General features: G+C 40.6%; 1 protein-coding gene across 1 annotated transcript in view; it reads right to left on the reverse strand.

Moving 5' to 3' along the window:
* Positions 1–2,227: 2,227 nt before the first annotated feature.
* LOC115133122 (inactive dipeptidyl peptidase 10-like) overlaps positions 2,228–20,847 on the reverse strand; it is a 49,223-nt gene continuing 30,603 nt past the window's right edge. The window contains exons 6-26 of the mRNA XM_029666050.2: positions 19,435–19,487; positions 19,173–19,254; positions 18,263–18,383; positions 17,392–17,546; positions 15,142–15,239; positions 14,469–14,592; positions 14,313–14,351; positions 14,013–14,120; positions 13,765–13,856; positions 13,540–13,587; positions 13,173–13,294; positions 12,802–12,849; positions 12,179–12,277; positions 11,470–11,539; positions 11,008–11,202; positions 7,911–7,965; positions 7,727–7,823; positions 7,382–7,440; positions 5,483–5,579; positions 5,284–5,357; positions 2,228–4,880 (exon numbers count right to left, since the gene is read on the reverse strand). Of these exons, the coding sequence (XP_029521910.1) occupies positions 4,740–4,880; positions 5,284–5,357; positions 5,483–5,579; positions 7,382–7,440; positions 7,727–7,823; positions 7,911–7,965; positions 11,008–11,202; positions 11,470–11,539; positions 12,179–12,277; positions 12,802–12,849; positions 13,173–13,294; positions 13,540–13,587; positions 13,765–13,856; positions 14,013–14,120; positions 14,313–14,351; positions 14,469–14,592; positions 15,142–15,239; positions 17,392–17,546; positions 18,263–18,383; positions 19,173–19,254; positions 19,435–19,487 (1,977 nt within the window). The 3' untranslated portion in view covers positions 2,228–4,739. The remainder of the gene's footprint in view (positions 4,881–5,283; positions 5,358–5,482; positions 5,580–7,381; positions 7,441–7,726; positions 7,824–7,910; positions 7,966–11,007; positions 11,203–11,469; positions 11,540–12,178; positions 12,278–12,801; positions 12,850–13,172; positions 13,295–13,539; positions 13,588–13,764; positions 13,857–14,012; positions 14,121–14,312; positions 14,352–14,468; positions 14,593–15,141; positions 15,240–17,391; positions 17,547–18,262; positions 18,384–19,172; positions 19,255–19,434; positions 19,488–20,847) is intronic.

Below are 20,847 nucleotides of genomic sequence, written 5' to 3' on the forward strand. Positions count from 1 at the left end.
GCTTTCTGATCGAAATCTCTCACACAGACCTAGACCAGAACTGACAGTGGACATAAGAATATTCTCAAAGCATGGGCAGGATTTCCACAGGACCGTGTCATTTGCCCTATCGTACCAACTCCTCGTCACTCATTGTCAAGAAAAACAATATTTGGCTTGACAAAGAAAGTAAGGGAGTTGACAAGAGCACCTTCAGATCTTGGACCAGACTATGAGAAGGAGGCTTCAGGTGTAAGAATGAGAAAAGGACATATTGATGTTAGCAAGAACTTACAAATGCTCCATATACTGTATGATAAGATGTATTCTGGAGATAAGCAGCTATTTTTTGTTTTGAACAATACAATAAACCAATTGAGCTAGCACAGTTTCGGCTCTTCAGTGATCCATGTGTAAAAGCGTCCTCTGGCTAAGTAGCGAGGATTGCTTACTGTATAATAGGCTAACAACCATGCAGTGCTACAGTCAATGTCCATTTGACATAGTATCATCCAGGTCAGAATTGTATTCCTTTCCTCCCCCCCCATAGACTTTAAAAAGACAGCAGCAACAGACAGAATCCCTAAGCGCATGAATAATAACAAAGTGCAATGCCCATCACAAGTGAATCTGTCTTGCAACAATGGGGATCTCCTCATATAGAGATGGGAGAAGTGTGCTGTTGTCATTTGGCTCTGTATCCCTCCACATCGCTCAAGCTCAAGGCCTATTTTGTAGCCTGGTTAAACCAGACTGAATGCTGCGCTCAACATTGTCTCACACAATGGGGAAGCATAGAAAACTTAGTGATTCAGATACATGGCTCTGAGGCTACCTATTTTGTACTTTCCTTCTCTCAAATAGGTTCATTCGGTCCGAGGAGACTCAGTATGAAGCTGACTCACAGGACAGTGTTTAATTTGTTCCGGTAAAGTAATTAAATCTCTCTCAGTTTATACATCCCAAATGCCACCCTATTCCCTATATAGTGCACTACTTTTAACCAGAGCCCTATGGTTCTGCAGGTAGGGCACTAAAAAGGGTGCCATTCAGGACGCAAACAGTCTGTCTGTAAAATAATCACACAAGTCACTGGCTAGATCCATGGGACTAAAAACTCTGCAGGGAAAGGCCTTCAATACACTCTTAGACAAAAGGGTTCCAAAAGGGGTTCTGCGGCTGTCCCCATTGGATAACCTTTTTTGGTTTCAGGTAGAACTATTTTGGGTTCCATATGGAACTTTCTGTGGAAAGGGTTCTACATGGAACCCCAACGGGTTCTACCTTGAACTCTTTCACCTATGGCGACAGCCAAAGAACCCTTTTTGGTTCTAGATAGCACCTTTTTTTTCCCTAAAAGTGTAGTGCTTAACATCCTTCTCCGAGCCACGAAACCAAAACATTAGCTTACTTCGAAAAATGAGGAAATGGTCAATGGAATGTACAGTACATAACATTAAGTACATGTAAACAACAATACCGTGTGTCTACTCAGATTTAGATTTAGATTTATTTTGTACTTTCCTTCTCTCAAATAGCTTCATTCGGTCCGAGGAGACTCAGTATGAAGCTGACTCACAGGACAGTGTTTAATTTGTTCCGGTAAAGTAATTAAATCTCTCTCAGTTTATACATCCCAAATGTATTCCCTATGCACATCCCCCTAAATGCCACCCTATTCCCTATATAGTGCACTACTTTTAACCAGAGCCCTATGGTTCTGCAGGTAGGGCACTAAAAAGGTTGCCATTCAGGACGCAAACAGTCTGTCTGTAAAATAATCACACAAGTCACTGGCTAGATCCATGGGACTACAGTAGAAAAGTAGCCGGCTGGCTAATGTGGCACAGATATTTTCACACATGTTGATTAATGTGCATTGCTCCTGTCAAACACACCTAATAAAATCAAGTAAAGATGAATGGCAAACAACCACTATAACAGGGATATCATACCCAATGTGTGCATGGATTTGTATCGTATACAATAAATGAATGAGCAGCAATAACCTCCAACCTGCTTAACTTGCCATCTGAACCACTGGGACACTGAGTAGCCAATGGAAACTTAAGCAGGATTAAAGACTTCCGACTTCAGGTTCCTGACATCTGAATGCTGTGCAGAATATATTATTTTGATGCCTATATTTACTTGGCTCTCATATGGAAAAATCGACAGAAAGCCTCTCAGTATGAGACCCAGAGAGACCTGTCACGGACATTTCATTGGCAGAACACAGTTGTTTTCTAAACTTCTTTATTGTTCAATCAATCCAAAGACAATGGCTACTCATCTGAAGTGTAACAAACCCCAGTAAAAACAAAGACTGTAAACTCGTACAATATTCTTAAAGATCAACAACCCCTGCGACACATATCTCAAAAATATACACACTGTATACTGTAAACGTACAGCTGAAAACAGCATATCATAAGACATGAAAAATAGCACTTTATCAAATAATCCATGGTGTTATGTCCTACGTAACATCACCTAATATGTGTATATATATGTGCATGTCAGTAACTGAAAGTAAAATGTACACATTATTAGAGCACATACAAGAATGGGATAAGACAGACGGAAAGCGGTAGAGTTGTGTTCATGCTTATTACAATTAGAATAATGTGGATAAACGTGGGCTTCAACAAAAGTATGCTTTTCACAGTATGACGATACAGCTGATGGTAAAAGCTGTGGAGGGAGAAACCAGTGTATCACTGAGTGGAATTTAAAAAAATGTCAAACAAAAATGACATTTAACCCTCAGATTTTGTCCAACCACTGCGTTATTCTACAAATAGAAAGCCTCCATGATCTGTAGTCCTGTATGTTGCAAGCACGCACGCACGCACGCACACACACACACAAACCAAACACACACACACACATCACATTACCCCACATCAGCTACAGTTGAAGTCGGAAGTTTACATACACCTCAGCCAAATACATTTAAACTCATTTTTTCACAATTCCTGACATTTAATCCTAGTAAAAATTCCCTGTCTTAGGTCAGTTAGGATCACCACTTTATTTTAAAAATGTGAAATGTCAGAATAATAGTAGAGAGAATGATTTATTTCAGCTTTTATTTCTTTCATCACGTTCCCAGTGGGTCAGAAGTTTACATACACTCAATTAGTATTTGGTAGCATTGCCTTTAAATTGTTTAACTTGGGTCAAACATTTTGGGTAGCCTTCCACAAGCTTCCCACAATAAGTTGGGTGAATTTTGGCCCATACCTCCTGATAGTGCTGGTGTAACTGAGTCAGGTTTGTAGGCCTCCTTACTCGCACACACTTTTTCAGTTCTGCCCACAAATTATCAATAGGATTGAGGTCAGGGCTTTGTGATGGCCACTCCAATACCTTGACTTTGTTGTCCTTAAGCCATTTTGCCACAAATTTGGAAGTATGCTTGGGGTCATTGTCCATTTTGAAGACCCATTTACGACCAAGCATTAACCTCTTGACTGATGTCTTGAGATGTTGGGTCAATATATCCACATCATTTTCTTGCCTCATGATGCCATCTATTTTGTGAAGTGCACCAGTCCCTCCTGCAGCAAAGCACCCCCACAACATGATGATGTCACCCCCGTGCTTCACGTTTGGGATGGTGTTCTTCGGCTTGCAAGCATCCCCCTTTTTCCTCAAACATAACGATGTTCATTATGGCCAAACAGTTCTATTTTTGTTTCATCAGACCAGAGGACATTTCTCCAAAAAGTACGATCTTTGTCCCCATGTGCAGTTGCAAACCATAGTCTGGCTAATTTATGGTGGTTTTGGAGCAGTGGCTTCTTCCTTGCTGAGCGTCCTTTCAGGTTATGTCGATATATGACTCATTTTACTGTGGATATAGATACTTTTGTACCTGTTTCCTCCAGCATCTTCACAAGGTCCTTTGCTGTTGTTCTGGGATTGATTTGCACATTTCGCACCAATGTACGTTCATCTCTCGGAGACAGAACGTGTCTCCTTCCTGAGCGGTATGACGGCTGTGTGGTCCCATGGTGTTTATACTTGCCTACTATTGTTTGTACAGATAAACGTGGTACCTTCAGGCGTTTGGAAATTGCTCCCAAGGATGAACTAGACTTGTGGACGTCTACAATTTTTCTTCTGAGGTCTTGGCTGATGTCTTTAGATTTTCCTATGATGTCAAGCAAAGAGGCACTGAGTTTGAAGGTAGGCCTTGAAATACATTCACAGGTACACCTCCAACTGACTCAAATGATGTCAATTAGCCTATCAGAAGCTTCCAAAGCATGACATCATTTTCTGGAATTTTACAAGCTGTTTATTAAAGGCACAGTCAACTTAGTGTATGTAAACTTCTGACCCACTAGATTTGTGATACAGTGAATTTTAAGTGAAATAATCTGTCTGTAAACAATTGTTGGAAAAATTACTTGTGTCATTCACAAAGTAGATGTCTTAACCGACTTGCCAAAACTTAGTTTGTTAATTAACAAGAAATGTGTGTAGTGGTTGAAAAACGAGTTTTAATGACTCCAACATAAGTGTATGTCAACTTCCAACTTCAACTATATGTCTTGCCTACATTGGACACCTAATCAACAGCAAACATCCCTCTCGCGAGGGCAGAGCAGTCATTGTACTGCTTCAACATAGCGATCCCAGATCCACACACGGCCCGCCTGCACGTCCTCCTGTCAGTCACCATCTAAACCTAGCCCTGTCAGTCATCATCTATCCCTAAACCTGTCAGTCATCGTCTAACCCCAACCCTGTCAGTCATCATCCTCTTTGCCTATCTCCTCAGGTAGCAGTGTGCTGAAGTCCTGAAAACATGTTCTGAAGTAGCCAACCAGGGACTCCGACAGGTGCTTCTGGCTCTGCAGGGACAGGAAGTGGCCCTCGTCTGGGTAGAGCTGTCTCAAACAAAGGTCAAAGGTCAAACACAAGGTCAGTCAGGATAGTACTGTCCAGGATTGGGACTGTCATTTCTGTAGTGAATTGTGGTTACTCCTCTATCATTTAGAAGAAACAACAAAGTAACTCAATGTTTTTCCTGAGAGGTGTGTGTGTGTGTGTGTGTGTATGTGTGTGTGTGTGTGTGTGTGTGTGTGTGTGTGTGTGTGTGTGTGTGTGTGTGTGTGTGTGTGTGTGTGTGTGTGTGTGTGCGTTGTATGTGTGTGTGTGTGCATGTGTGTACGTGCGAGGGTGGTGGGTGAGTGAAAATATATCGGCTAGCAATCAAAATCACTTCAATAATCACATTATATAATCACTCATTCAACATTTTCATTCAAATTTGTTTATCACGGCTCGTACCTGCATTGTGTAGTTCGCTCCAATTTTGATCAAGTGCTTAATCAACTCTGCTGAATGTTGGAAATGAACATTTGCTGAGAAAAGAACAAAAAAGTACCAATTGGTTTTGCAAATTGACTTTGAATACAACACCAGTCACTGATTTTGACAGATTTAGGATGGTCTATTTTCCATTTCTGTTGGACAAAAGGGTATTTACCATCAGCGGTTCCATGAATCAACAGAAAATCTGGTCCTTGCGGTCCTTTCATCATGTTTCCTTGCAACCCTTTCATATTTGGAAGTACTTTAGAAACCTGAAAGAAAAGATATGGGAGACAGTGTAACCTCAAGGTTTTACTTTTTTTTTAACCATTATCTCTGACAAGGAGTCATGCTGAGACCAAGGTCTTTCTCACAGATAAGCCCTGTATACACATCAATATAAACATCAATATACACATAAATATTCACATCAATATACACTATACACATCAATATTCACATCAATATGTACTACCGGTCAAACGTTTTAGAACACATACTCATAACAGGTTTTTCTTTAGTTTGACTATTTTCTACATTGTAGAATAATAGTGAAGACATCAAAACTATGAAATAACACAGATAGAATCATGGAGTAACCAAAAAAGTGTTAAACAAATCTAAATACATGTTATATTTGATATTCTTCAAATAGCCACACTCCATTGATGACAGCTTTGCACACTCTAAACTATACACATCAATATACATCCATTTTCACATGAATATTCACATCAATACACGAAAAGCAAAACAAAACCTCAGGTTTGTACAGAGGGAAAACCAACCACAGCACTGAATAAATAGTTGTGAATAGATCGCGTTAAACAATTAGCCTTGTTAAATCAGACTGCTCACTTATTCCTTCACTTCACAAACAATGCTGAGCACAGTGTTCAGTCTGGTTGAGCCAGGCTACAATACAGGACTGGATCAAACCTGTCTAACACCCCAGGGGATCCAGTGTGTTGCTTCATTATAAATCTTCTTCGGGATCGGTGTCACTTCCACGGGACGGTTAAGCTAACGTAGGCTAATGCGATTAGCATGAGGTGTGTAAATAACGAGAAAATTTCCCAGGACATAGACATATCTGATATTGGCAGAAAGCTTAAATTCTTGTTAATCTAACTACACTGTCCAATGTACAGTAGCTATTACAGTGAAATAATACCATGCTATTGTTTAAGGAGAGTGCACAGTTTTGAACATGAAAGTTATTAACAAATTAGGCACATTGAAACAATTTTTTTAACAGAAATGCAATGGTTCATTGGATCAGTCTTAAACGTTGCACATACACTGATGCCGCGTAGTGTCCAAAATCTAAATTGCGCCTGGGCTGGAATCATACATTATGGCCTTTCTCTTGCATTTCAAAGATGATTGTACAAAACAAATACAAAAGAACGGTTGGTTTTGTCTTTGTATTATCTTTTACCAGATCTATTGTGTTATATTCTACTACATTCCTTTCTCATTTCCATACATTTCAAAGTGTTTCCTTTCAAATTGTATCAATAATATGCATATCCTTGCTTCAGGGCCTGAGCTACAGGCAGTTCGATTTGGGTATGTCATTTTAGGCGAAAATTGAAAAAAGGGGCTAATCCTTAACAGAACGTGCCTTTTTCCATCTACCTCTAAGGACTGTATGAGTGATGCCCCGCTGTTCGTTTATGATCAATTTGACCTACTTCTCTGGACCAGCATCATTTACATGTTAAATGGCTGGAACTGTGTGGCCCACATATCAACAACCCAATTTCAGGGGAACACTTTCACTGATAACACAGTAATCTCACACAGGAAGTTGTACAGCTTCACTAGTTATTATTTTGACTGATGAACAATACCTGGCCCATGAACATACGCACACACAAAAATTTGCGCACGTACACAGACATAAATACAAACACCCAACACACACACACACACACACATGCACGCACGCAGACACGCACGCTTCAGTGTGACAGTTCCCGCTGTTCTCCAATCTGCTGTGATATACTGTAGAACAACAAATAGAAAAGCATCAACAACAACAACAGATGGACTGTGATAAACAACTTACTTGATATCTGTTGTCGTTCTTTGACGTCAGGCCAAAGTATCGCTCTGAAAATGCTGAAGCTTCATGTGGAGGAAAGTACGCAACATTTCAAAAAAGTATTCAGTTCTTTCATCTCCAATTTCATTGATAATCACATTTGTACAATATTTAATGTAATTTGTTGTGGAAAATGTACTCACACAAAACACACAGCACCGGTTACCCAATCCTAGATTGAGCCTAAACCTAGACTCAAAAACCTATTTCAATGGAGATTGTCCATTCAGCTTGCTTCTCAATCCAGGACTAGGTTTAATCTGTCAAGGAAACTGACCTAAAGGGTAAGATCATGGAGACATTACTTACCGTAAAGTTTCCAGTCAACCACTGGAGAATTAGCAGCTGCACACTTAATCAGCGCAGTGGACCTCAGAAGCATCAAGGTGAGGTAAGCACCGTATCCCTGGAAAGAAAAGAACACCTTCACTTGTTGAACACGCACGTGAGTGTGAAGCATGGTGATCAACTGAAAGACAGCAGTTAAACTTGCCTTTCCGTAGATTCCGATCCGAGCGCGGTCAATGTATGGGAGTGTCATCAAGTATCTGTAATAAGTTAATAAAAACAACCCAAAACCGAATGACTAATTATTTTTTACAGACATTTCATGGCTTTAACACAGATGACTGACAGTAAAGTTAGAGGGCACAACCATGACATTCATTTACAATGGATTTCAATGGAAAGGGGAAAATATTGTGTCGTACTATATTACATCCTGTCTTATGGTATTGTCTTATATCATATTGTATGGCATCACACCGCACTGTATATAGCATTACATCTTATATATTGCATATCGTATCATATCATATAATAGTGTATATCGCATCGTATTGTATTCTATATTATATATATATATATACATATTCTATACATCTACTGTCCATAATGTCTATACATCCCATCATATGTAAATAAATATATATAGATATGATATAATATACACTGCTCAAAAAAATGAAGGGAATACTAAAATAACACATCCTAGATCTGAATGAATGAAATATTCTTATTAAATACTTTTTTCTTTACATAGTTGAATGTGCTGACAACAAAATCACACAAAAATTATCAATGGAAATCAAATTTATCAACCCATGGAGGTCTGGATTTGGAGTCACACTCAGAATTAAAGTGGAAAACCACACTACAGGCTGATCCAACTTTGATGTAATGTCCTTAAAACAAGTTAAAACCAGTTAAGGTTAGGCAGAATACTGCCCCCTTTGGAGGAATTGCGTGCCCATAGTAAACTGAAAATAAATCTGTCCAAAATTGCTAATATATGCATATAATAATTATTATTGGATAGAAAACACTCTAAAGCTTCTAAAACCGTTTGAATTATGTCTGTAAGTATAGCAGAACTCACAGGGCAGGCAATCTCCCAAACTATTTTTGGGAGCCTCAAACTTGGGGCAACTTTGACGTCATCGCCCCCACCCTTCCCAACCAGCTATGGATCTGGAGACACTTTCTATGTCTTCCACTAGATGTCCTCATTCAGTACAGCGTTTAATTGTGCAAATTTCGCGTGTTTTGAGCCTTTAGTAGGCAAAAGACTGAGTGTCGCGAGAAAATTCAAGGTTACGTGAGCGTGCTTCTTGGAGACACGTTCCTTTGTTCCAGATCGCCTGCCAAGAAGCACGTTTGTCCGAGAGATTAGATAATAGTTTTGTACGTTAAGAACTTCCTAAAGCTTGATTCTGCACTTAGTTCGACCAGTTTAGTCGACGTATAATATGTAATTTTGAAGTTTTGATGCGCAACTGTTTGTGACCAGAAGTAATTTTTGGTAGTATTTCAGCTGGAACTTGCAGCATTTGCTAATACAAAGACACACGAATTGAAACCAAACGATGTTTTGGGTAAGTATGACTTCTTCCACTACATTATGATCGAAGACCATCAAAGGTAAGGGAATATTTATGTTGTAATTTTGTGTTTCTGTTGACTCCAACATAGCGGAGAAATATTGCTTATGTCTGAGCGCCGTCTCAGATTATTGAAAAATGAACGATTTCTGTAACGTTAAAAAGAAATGTGACAAAGCGATTGCATTAAGAAGCAGTGTATCTTTCTAACTATATGTAGAACATGTATATTTAGTCAAAGTTTATGATGTGTATTGCTGTTATCTGGCGTTATCTGGCAGAGTTATATATAATTTCTCCTGACATTTTTTTAGCATGTTCTGAACATGACGTCAATGTAAACGGTGATTTATGGATATAAATTGCATATTATTGAAAAAAACATAAATGTACTGTGTAACATGTCCTATTACTGTCATCTGATGAAGATTTTCAAAAGGTTAGTGAATTATTTTTCTTTTAATCCTGCGTTTGTGATTGCATCTTTTGTTCGACAAAATGGCTATATATTGGCTGTGTCTTTGGTGGTGGTTTGACATAAATATGTGCTATGTTTTCGCCGTAAAACATTTTAGAAATCTGACTCGCTGGGTAGATGAACAAGGTGTTTATCTTTCATTTGAGCTATTGGAATTGTTAATGTGTGGAGGTTAAATATTTCTAAGAATATTTTTGCATTCTGTGCGCCATCTTTTGAGTTGAGCGTGGGGGGGTGCCATCTCGGTACCTAATGGCAGTCAGGCTACCTCTGGCGAGCACATGAAGGGCTGTGCGGCCCCCCAAAGAAATGCCACCCCACACCATGACTGACCCACCGCCAAACCGGTCATGCTGGAGGATGTTGCAGGCAGCAGAACGTTCTCCACGGAGTCTCCAGACTCTGTCACGTCTGTCACATGTGCTCAGTGTGAACCTGCTTTCATCTGTGAAGAGCACAGGGCGCCAGTGGTGAATTTTCCAATCTTGGTGTTCTCTGGCAAATGCCAAATGTCCTGCACGGTGTTGGGCTGTAAGCACAACCCCCACTTGTGGACCCTCATACCACCCTCATGGAGTCTGTTTCTGACCGTTTGAGCAGACACATGCACATTTGTGGCCTGCTGGAGGTCATTTTGCAGGGCTCTGGCAGTGCTCCTCCTGCTCCCCCTTGCACAAAGGCGGAGGTAGCGGTCCTGCTGCTGGGTTGTTGCCATTCTACGGCCCACGTCTCCTGATGTACTGGCCTGTCTCCTGGTGGCGCCTCCATGCTCTGGACACTACGCTGACAGACACAGCAAACCTTCTTGCCACAGCTCACATTGATGTGCCATCCTGGATGAGCTGCACTACCTGAGCCACTTGTATGGGTTGTAGACTCCGTCTCATGCTTCCACTAGAGTGAAAGCGCCGCCAGCATTCAAAAGTGACCAAAACCTCAGCCAGGAAGCATAGGAACTGAGAAGTGGTCTGTGGTCACCACCTGCAGAACCACTCCTTTATTGGGGGTGTCTTGCTAATTGCCTATAATTTCCACCTGTTGTCTATTCCATTTGCACAACAGCATGTGAAATGTATTGTCAATCAGTGTTGCTTCCTAAGTGGACAGTTTGACTTCACAGAAGTGTGATTGACTTTTGACATTGTGTTGTTTAAGTGTTCCCTTTATTTTTTTTGAGCAGTGTATATATATATATATATATATATATCACATGCTGGTCGGAGGTTACATACTCCAGTGCAGCTATCTGGTCCTGAACATCCACGGTACCCAGGCGCTGGTGGACCTGCTGCAGGACTTTCAGACCCCGGAAGCCTGTCCCCCTGCCGTCCAGCCTGGCCACGATCACCTCATCACAACTTACCAGCACCGAGTCCCAACCCAGCTCATACTCATCACTCACCGACTGACTGCCAGGCCCACCGTCACTAAGAGAGGGGCGGTAGGGGGAGGGAGAGGGATGAAAGAGGGTGGTTAATTCAAGCTTCTCAAACAAGATGACAAATTTAAAGTTCCATATTATGTGAAAACATATTCCCGTAATTAAAGAAAGCATAATCTCACATCATGGACTTAGAAAATCATTGTGTTTGTTCTCAAGGTAACGTACTCAGTTCTAAACGTATTGCTGAATGAAAATGTACTGAAGACTGTGTAACTATGTTAGAACGCTAGGCAAGAGGAGCGATGCTTACACAATCAAAAGAAGGCCATAGAGAAGAGATTCAGAAAAGTCAAGGGGATAGGTGAGTTTCAAAGGCAGCTCTGTGAGGAAGAAAATACTGAATTACAGTAGTTATTCAAATAAACAATATACTGTAGAGAGAGAGAGAGAGAAATGTGACCGACAGACTGTTGAGCAGAGAGAGAGAGAGAGAGAGAGAGAAACAGAGACTACACAGTGGCAGAATACCTGACCACTGTGACCGACCCAAACTTAAGGAAAGCTTTGACTGTGTACAGACTCAGTGAGCACAGCCTTGCTATTGAGAAAGGCCGCCGCAGGCAGACATGGCTCTCAAGAGAAGACAGGCTATGTGCACAATGCCATTGTAAATACATCCCATATTTATGTTTATTTATTTTCCATTTTGTACTTTAACCATTTGTACATTGTTACAACACTGTATATACATATACTATGACATTTGTAATGTCTTTATTGTTTTGAAACTTCTGTATGTGTAATGTTTACTGTAAATTCTTATTTTTTATTTCACTTTTGTATATTATCTACCTCACTTGCTTTGGCAATGTTAACACGTTTCCCATGCCAATAAAGCCCCTTGAATTGAGAGAGAGAGAGAGAGAGAGAGAGAGAGAGAGAGAGGGAGAGAGAGAGAGAGAGAGAGAGAGAGAGAGAGAGAGAGACAGAAATATACACAGAGAGAAATGGTTAGTTACCAAAGTCTTCACTTGGAATAACCCTGACATCTGACTTCGAGATCTTTTTCATTTCCAAGGCAGCTCTCAGAGGCATGTTGTTGTCCAATATAAAGTAAGCTGTGAGGATAAAGTGTGAAAGTAACCATTGACACACTGTGTGTAAAGAGACACAAGGATAGCGATTATATGGGGTATTAAACGTGATGGAAAAATCAATCAACATATTGTTTCACGAAGCACATTCATTTGAGTTGTACATTTTTCTAATACAGTTGGCTGACTTCACATAGGCCACTGCATCTGAACCACATGTCCTGTGATCCTTTGTTTTAGACTGTCACCAATCACATCATTTCAGTACAATTATGCCTCATATTCAGTATCATTGAAAAGCATCCAGGCATATAAAAGACAAATCAATACAATTTGCATAAAAAATAAAAAAAACACTTCCCAGATGCTCATTTAAACCTTGGCAGAACATTTCATTTGGACAGCTGTTGACAATGTATTTCACACAATGTGAAACACAGCCAACAATCTCGTGGCCAAATATGAAATAGGAACCATTAAAACAGACTGGAAATAGTACAGTACAGTACAGGACACGAGAATTCATATCAATACTTAGTATTACTCACTGTTTCCATCGTTAAAACTCTGCAGCATCACAGATGGAGCACCTGGACCTGTGGAGCAGAAGATACCCTAGCAATACTGCATGGCATCGTTTTGAGACTGAACAAAGGTTCAGTAGGATTTCCTAACATGGTTTTATAGTAGTATCGTAGCTACCCTAGGCTATGTGAGCCCAACGACGTCACCCGCGGGATATACTTATTAAAGCAGTGGTTCGGAGACCCAGGCGCCATCTGCTAATGTATCATAAAATACATCATGGCATAATTACTCCCTAACCATGTCTCATACATTACCCAGAACAGGTTGTGTTTTACTACATAAAGCTGTATTTGGCTGAATTATATCAAGAAGGAAAAAGCACAGACCTTACCTTTACACTGTAGAATAACATGCTGTTTGTTCGGGCTGATGTCTGCATCAAAGAACGCGCATGCTTCCTGGTTCACCTCACAGGTCAAACATCGTTGAGAGAACAGACCAATAGTAGATGCACTGAAAGAGGGATTTTTGTGTTGGTTTGTTGAAGCACTTCTTCGCATTCTTGAGATAATTGCATTTCAACAATGTATTATGTCTATGCAATACTACGGATGGGGTAAGATACACTACACTGTAGCTGAATAGGGCTGACAGCTCCTAGAATGCAGATGAAATGTCTGGTGTTATTGAGAAGAATGTTTTCGACATGCAGCATGCGCATTTCTTGATGGGGAAAACGTTTTGGAATCATTTCTCACCTGTACACGTGTCTCTTTTGTGGGGAGTCTTGAGTACTGATAAAATATCTATATAGGTGAAAGCAGAATGACTTTAACCAGGGCAAGTACAATAATCTACAGTTACAAATAGAATAGTTTCAACAGAAGAGATGTTTGAAAATAGAAAAAAGGTCAACACTGCTTGAAGCTCATATCTGTAACACAAAATATGACATCATTTATTCTCCTATTCTCCAGACTTACATGGTTTGCTCCCCCTCATCATAAGCTAATATCTTGGTCACCTCCCAGTTGCCTGACGTCAAGTGACGGACATCATTTTGATCACTTCTGAACTGAGAAAAGACAAATTGTGATTTTTTTTTCTTCCTCTCGATAAAAACATGTAAAAATGTTTTTTTTTTTTAAAGACACAAAGTGAGCCCTGAAAAAGCTGGAGAACGACAAGATGACCAAGGTGTATTTCAGAATTGGAGTATGACAGCACCCACCGATTTGGTGAACATGGCAATATGATGGAAGTCTCCTTGTCCCCCCTGCTTCACCGGTATGGTCAGGAAAAACCTGCTCCTGTCCTTTGAAAACACTGGCTTCTGGTTCTGAGGACATTGGATTTTAAGGGACAGTCAAAGTGCATCAATTTCCTCTTTACTATTAGCATATAGATACAATAGTTTTACAATTGCAGCACAATGCGGACCACATCAAACCCACAGTAGCATTCAAATAAAATGTTCCTAGATGGAAATATGAATTTGCTAATATTATAGAACCTTTACATTTCAACTTACCTGTCTGGTGAGCCAGAGATCTGAAGCTTCCTCATGTTTCTGAAATTCAAGTGAAGGAACACGTCTTAGATCCAACATAGATGACGACACAGACGACGCCAATAAAACCCTTTTTTATGGAGGACCACCTTAGCATAGATGAAGGAAAAAACCCACCTGTACACAGGATCCGACGGTGGCGTCGCACACAGTGAGGAAGGACACGTTCTGGGGCCGGTTGAGCCATCGAACCGCTGCATGGGTGTTGCTGATCCACTTCACCATACTCACATAGTGTTCTCTGGGTCAACGTCAGACACATATTCAGATGTATAGCAACTACTTCTCCGGGACATTTGAATCATATTTCTGAATGACGGTTGTGTATTTGTGAATGGAACTTGATCAAACATGCACTGTAACAATCAGGGGCGGACTGGCCTTCTGGCATTTTGGGCAAATGCCAGATGGGCTGTTTCATTTTTAGTCTATGGGCCTCTTTAACCTGGATTTTTCATGCAAAATGAAACCATTCAGGCTAATAATTGGAGCCTCGAAGGGAAAAAGGGGCCAATGTGGGGGCCTTGAGGAATATAATGGACCGGTGTGGGGGTTTCAAGGAAAAAATGAGCCGGTGTGTTAGAAATGACACTACCGATTTCTGGTCCCAGTCTGCCCCTGGAAACAATTAAACATGCAGCCATACAGATTAAATTGTCGTATACTGGTTATAACGGTTAGTAAAGAAATAACATGCAAAGAATAACCTGACAAGCTTGGTGGCACCACAACAATTACAAATGCACACTAAAAGAACTAAGGGGCTGCCAGAATGATGTGTCTTCCTCACCTTCCTCTCAGGCCATCAGGTGGTACCAGCTCCTGAGTGTGTGTGGGACCGTACAGGTTCACCACCAACAGCCTGACTGTAGGGTTGGGCTGGCCAGCCTGTCAGCAAACAGATCCTCATAAGGTCAATTATTAAGTATTTCAGAGAAAAACAAATACTGTTGCTACACCGCTTTCAAATCAAGGTGCATGAACAGTTGATATTCAGCTACTCATTATAAACTAGGCTAACAATCAATGTTTCAAATGATCTCACAGGTTATCTTCTTAACATCTTTGTTTTGCCTGGACCATTTGGACGTCTGTCCTAGCTTAACATCTCTGGACCATTTGGATATTTGTCCTAGCTTAACATCTCTGGACCATTTGGATATCTGTCCTAGCGTAACATCTTTGTTTTGCCTGGACCATTTGGATATCTGTCCTAGCTTAACATCTTTGTTTTGCCTGGACCATTTGGATGTCTGTCCTAGCTTAACATCTCTGGACAATTTGGATGTCTGTCCTAGCTTAACATCTTTGTTTTGCCTGGACCATTTGGATGTCTGCCCTAGCTTAACATCTTTGTTTTGCCTGGACCATTTGGATGTCTGTCCTAGCTTAACATCTCTGGACAATTTGGATGTCTGTCCTAGCTTAACATCTTTGTTTTGCCTGGACCATTTGGATGTCTGCCCTAGCTTAACATCTTTGTTTTGCCTGGACCATTTGGATGTCTGTCCTAGCTTAACATCTCTGGACAATTTGGATGTCTGTCCTAGCTTAACATCTTTGTTTTGCCTGGACCATTTGGATGTCTGTCCTAGCTTAACATCTCTGGACCATTTGGATATCTGTCCTAGCTTAACATCTCTGGACCATTTGGATATCTGTCCTAGCTTAACATCTCTGGACCATTTGGATATCTGTCCTAGCTTAACATCTCTGGACCATTTGGATATCTGTCCTAGCTTAACATCTTTGTTTTGCCTGGACCATTTGGATATCTGTCCTAGCTTAACATCTTTGTTTTGCCTGGACCATTTGGATATCTGTCCTAGCTTAACATCTCTGGACCATTTGGATATCTGTCCTAGCTTAACATCTCTGGACCATTTGGATATCTGTCCTAGCTTAACATCCCTGGACCATTTGGATATCTGTCCTAGCTTAACATCTCTGGACCATTTGGATATCTGTCCTAGCTTAACATCTTTGTTTTGTCTAGACCATTTGGATGTCTACCCTAGCTTAACATCTTTGTTTTGTCTGGGCCATTTGGATATCTGTCCTAGCTTAACATCCAACGAGAGATTATCTCAGAGATGACTGAGCAAATCATCTATTTATTTTAAATCCCGAGAGGGAATGACTGAACTGGCAGAATATCATTGTGAATACCTCATACAAGCAGGCTTCTTTGTTCTGGCAGATGTAGATGTGTTAGAAGTAGGGCTGGCACGGTAATTCTATAATCGTGTAAACAACGATTACGGATGAAGAACGTAATTTGTAAGTCGACAAAGTTGACCTAAAAGCAATAAGTAAGAGTAAGCCTGATTCACGAACAACCAATGTAAGGAGAGATGAGAGAAGATAAAAGCTGACTGTAGACTGTAGACAGCTGACTGTAGACTGTAGACAGCTGACTGTAGACTGTAGACAGCTGACTGTAGACAACCGGGCATTCAAAAAGACCAGACGTGCAGTCAGGAGAGAGAGGAGAAGATGTGCTTCCTTTTTCTTTGCTATTCGAACGGTTATACTTGTAACTATAAACGTGACCATTTGGCTGACAAATAACCGTAATTCAAAATTCCATAACCATCACAGCCTTAGTTAGAAGCGCCATTACCACCTATAAAATCTGAGCAGTGTTCTGATCATTTTGCCTAATCATTTATTCAGTTTCCAATTTCCCTTTTGTTGAGGCTCCATAAATACTTGATCTACCAGAATATAAGACCTTGATGTGAGCAGTATTTCTAACCAACTCTATGCAACAGGATAATCTCGATAACTCGATAGCCATAGTTGTTGCATCGACGCGCAGCACATATAATACAACGCATCAGTCGATAGCACAGAGACGTGATTTCCAAAGCTCAAATCGAGCATACTGTGTGAATCAACAAAGACACACAATAGTTACAGTGTTGTTTTTCAAACAAACAAGCACAATTTCACCAATGGAGGCAAAATAATGACACAGATAGATAGATGCACTTTTTTCAGCAGCATGCTGTCCCATTATATCGCGTCTTTCCATTACCTTGGGGTATGGGTACTCCTGTGACCTGGGGTAGGGGCTGCCAGTGAACCGGGGCAGGAACATGGTAGGTACCAGGGTATCGTTGATCATGAGGAAGGCCAGTCTCTCTCCGTCAGGTGACCACCAGTGTGCTATGTGTGACTGCAGAATCTCCTCTGAAAACACAAGGACCAAACTGCCATCAATTCAACTCTGAACTATACTATTGGTTTTTTCTTCTTCGGATCGAGTCCACATGAATATAGGCTGCTTCTGTACACCAGTACTTGAAGTTGCTATGTACTGTATAAGAGCAATATGTTACTGTAAGTGAGGTTCAGAGAAAGTTAGAATTTGTATCTGCATCAATTGGAAATCTGTGTTTTGCACAACCTTGTTGAATATATGTCAAGAGGATGACAAATGAAGAATTCTTCCAGTTTTTTGACGGACATTGTTTTGGGCTGGTGTAGATAAAGCACAAAATTGGTCTTAATTAAGTCAGAGCTACAATTCATCATTAAGCTGTAAATGAGAAGTGCAAATTGTGAATGAAATTGTCCCTGCCATCCCTGAGCATGGAACAATGTGTGGATTATGGCCCATTCATGAGGAGACAACACTGCTGTAGTGAAATAATGACTTTCCTTCATCTATATTTAATTCACTTTGATCAAAATTCAGAGTTAGTTCTCATTTATCCTTCAGAAATGGGACTAATATCGTTAGTAGAGTTCATTTTGAATTCTTATTCCATCCGACCCTGAATGTGACTGAGAGCCGTTCAACTGTGAAAGTGATGAATTCCTTTGTGGCTGAACATTATTTATTTCCAATGTCTGGAATACCTTCCCTGACATTGTGTTCTTGGGTACAAGGCATTCAGACAAACCTTCATACAGCCAGTCAGCGATTCCATTAAATACGACTCCTTCCTCTCCCGACGAAGTAATCCTAAGAGAATTGCTCTGCACATCTGATTGGTAATAGATGTTGTTTTCAAAGATGTAGATCTGAAATGAGAGTGAAGAGAATTGTAGTTGTGCTTTGCATGGTGGCTATAAAACTATAGCACAGCAAAAGCCAGACTCTGATTCCCATCAGTATCTACAATACAGCACTAGTTCACTGCCAGAGAAATATGGTAGTGATTTTATGACTTATTTCCATTTATGATCCATATCAGGAATTAAAGTGCACCGTAATAAATAGCATTGATTAATGACTATATATTGCTAAACTTCAGTATTCTCTTCTTCAATCAGTTCCTTTCACATGTTCACTTTTGTACCCTTTTAACAATCAAGTGTGCTTTGTTAGGCCGCCAGATGTTCGGCAAGACAAAAATCACATGCTGGGTTTTGTTTGTGACCAAACAAACTGAACAGAGTAACAGATGCTCAAGTGTCTGGTCCGGGAAAAGCCTAGTCTGCATCCCCATCTGTAACAGGACCACCTGCTGTCACAATGGCCGCCTGATATACAGCAAATGGTGCTTTCTACTCCTTCACATGAGAAACTGTACCACAACTGGTCATCATTTGAAATATAAATATGGCAAATTCTATACCAACCCCTAGTGTGACGACTGGGTTTGAAACCGGGTCTCCCGCATGCCAACACATCTTGATGGAACACTGTACAAAATCCATCAATAATGCTCACACCTATCAATTTCTTTCATATGTGTGATGAGGCATCTGTGACAGTCTAGGAGCTGTGCCCATAGGTTCATTTCCGATTGGGTGAGAGAGAGAGGGAAACGAGGAAGTGTATGGCGTCATAGAAGAGGAGAGACTCACCAGCTGCTGTCCCTTCACACCCCACGCTGCATGCTGGAGCACTGCATTCTGGACCTCCGGAGGATTCAACTCCCACACCTCCCTGAAACACAAGCACGCGCACAAAAGTACACAAAGACAGGCAGACAGGCATGAACAAACCCCATCTGTTGTTGAACTAGAGATGTCAAAGATGGGGTGTATCATACATAATGCGGTATGTTCTTCAGCATGCATGTCAATACAAGACGCGAAGCATCAACCAGTCCATTCAGTCTCTTACCTTGTGTGGCTGTTGTAAACAATGTAAGCTGCCGTATAGGAATGTCTATACACCTGAAATGAAAAGTATTGACAATTAATGTTACAATAAATAATAGACAACAATAAAGCATGTAAGATGCAAATGAATCATGTTAGAAACCACGTGTCGGGATTCCACAATGTAACTGTTTACGAAAATAATTCGAGACTGTGTTAGCCCGCACAGCTCAGGGAGCCAACGCAACTCTTCAGATGTCAGGTAAGGTTAATCATCATGCAAACTTGGCTGCACACCACCGATACTGCATAATAATAATGCATAACACAATTAAACAACATTTGCATCAGTCCATTCTCTAGGGAATCCCATTCTGGTGCAATGTTCCCAAACCTTGGTTGCCAGCGATCCAGCCATTAAACAAAAAGGAAATCAATGACAGATCCCTGGTTTGGGCTTAAATATTAATACGTAAAAACACATAAAAGGTGAATAAAGAAAGAAAAAGAAGATAAAACCTCAATGAGGTCAGTACACCCGCCATTAACCCAGCTGGTGCAATCTGATTTCTGATCAGAGCCTTATTTGCGGTTTGGTCTCCTTCCCGGTCCGACAATGGGCGAATCTCAATTGCAATTTCCTTGAATCCTCGCGTCCCCTCTCCTCGCGTCCTTCTCAAAACACATTAAAACAGAAGATCTGAGATTTCCTTCGGACCTTCTCCTCCTATGCATTCTGAGAATGAGGTGAGGAAAGAGGCTAGGAATCAGGGAATAACAATTGAGACTCAACCTATGCTTAGGGTCATGGGAAACACTGATATATTCTGTAGTTCCATTTTTCTTTTGGTTAGCTGAAACATTTGCACTAGGTTCGTGTTTGGTTATTTATTTATTTATTTATTTGGCTGAAAGGTGATTCATATCTCATATACTGCTCTGGTGGAAGAAAATTGTATTCAGTTGACTGTTTGTATACTAATAATGCCCTGTGACGTTGTACTGTATGTGTTGACATGTTTATCTCTCGTAACTGTTATTTCAAAGTGTATTGGTAAATAACAAACAACAGTCATTTAACCCTCCTGTTGTGTTCCGGTCAAATTGGACCGATTTACAAGTTTTCTCTCTGAAAAATGTAGTTCATTTAATCTGATTGTCATGAGGTTCCATGACTTTGTCCACACAGGGCATCTGAACACAGAAAATACATTTAGATTATTTTCATTACATTTTGGGTGTTTTATTTAACTTTTGTACACCTGTGGTGTTCCCAGTCAAAAATGACTGGTCATTACAAATGAATGGGTGAGGCTACAATTAGTGTATAAAATTGAGTTCCGGCACATGCCCATTCATCAGATGGACACACTTCCTCTCCCAGATCCCCACATGCATGTGTGTTTGATCACACACACACACACCTCACTCCCAT

The sequence above is a fragment of the Oncorhynchus nerka genome, linkage group LG2 (assembly GCF_034236695.1).
Source record: "Oncorhynchus nerka isolate Pitt River linkage group LG2, Oner_Uvic_2.0, whole genome shotgun sequence".
Taxonomy (NCBI): domain Eukaryota; kingdom Metazoa; phylum Chordata; class Actinopteri; order Salmoniformes; family Salmonidae; genus Oncorhynchus; species Oncorhynchus nerka.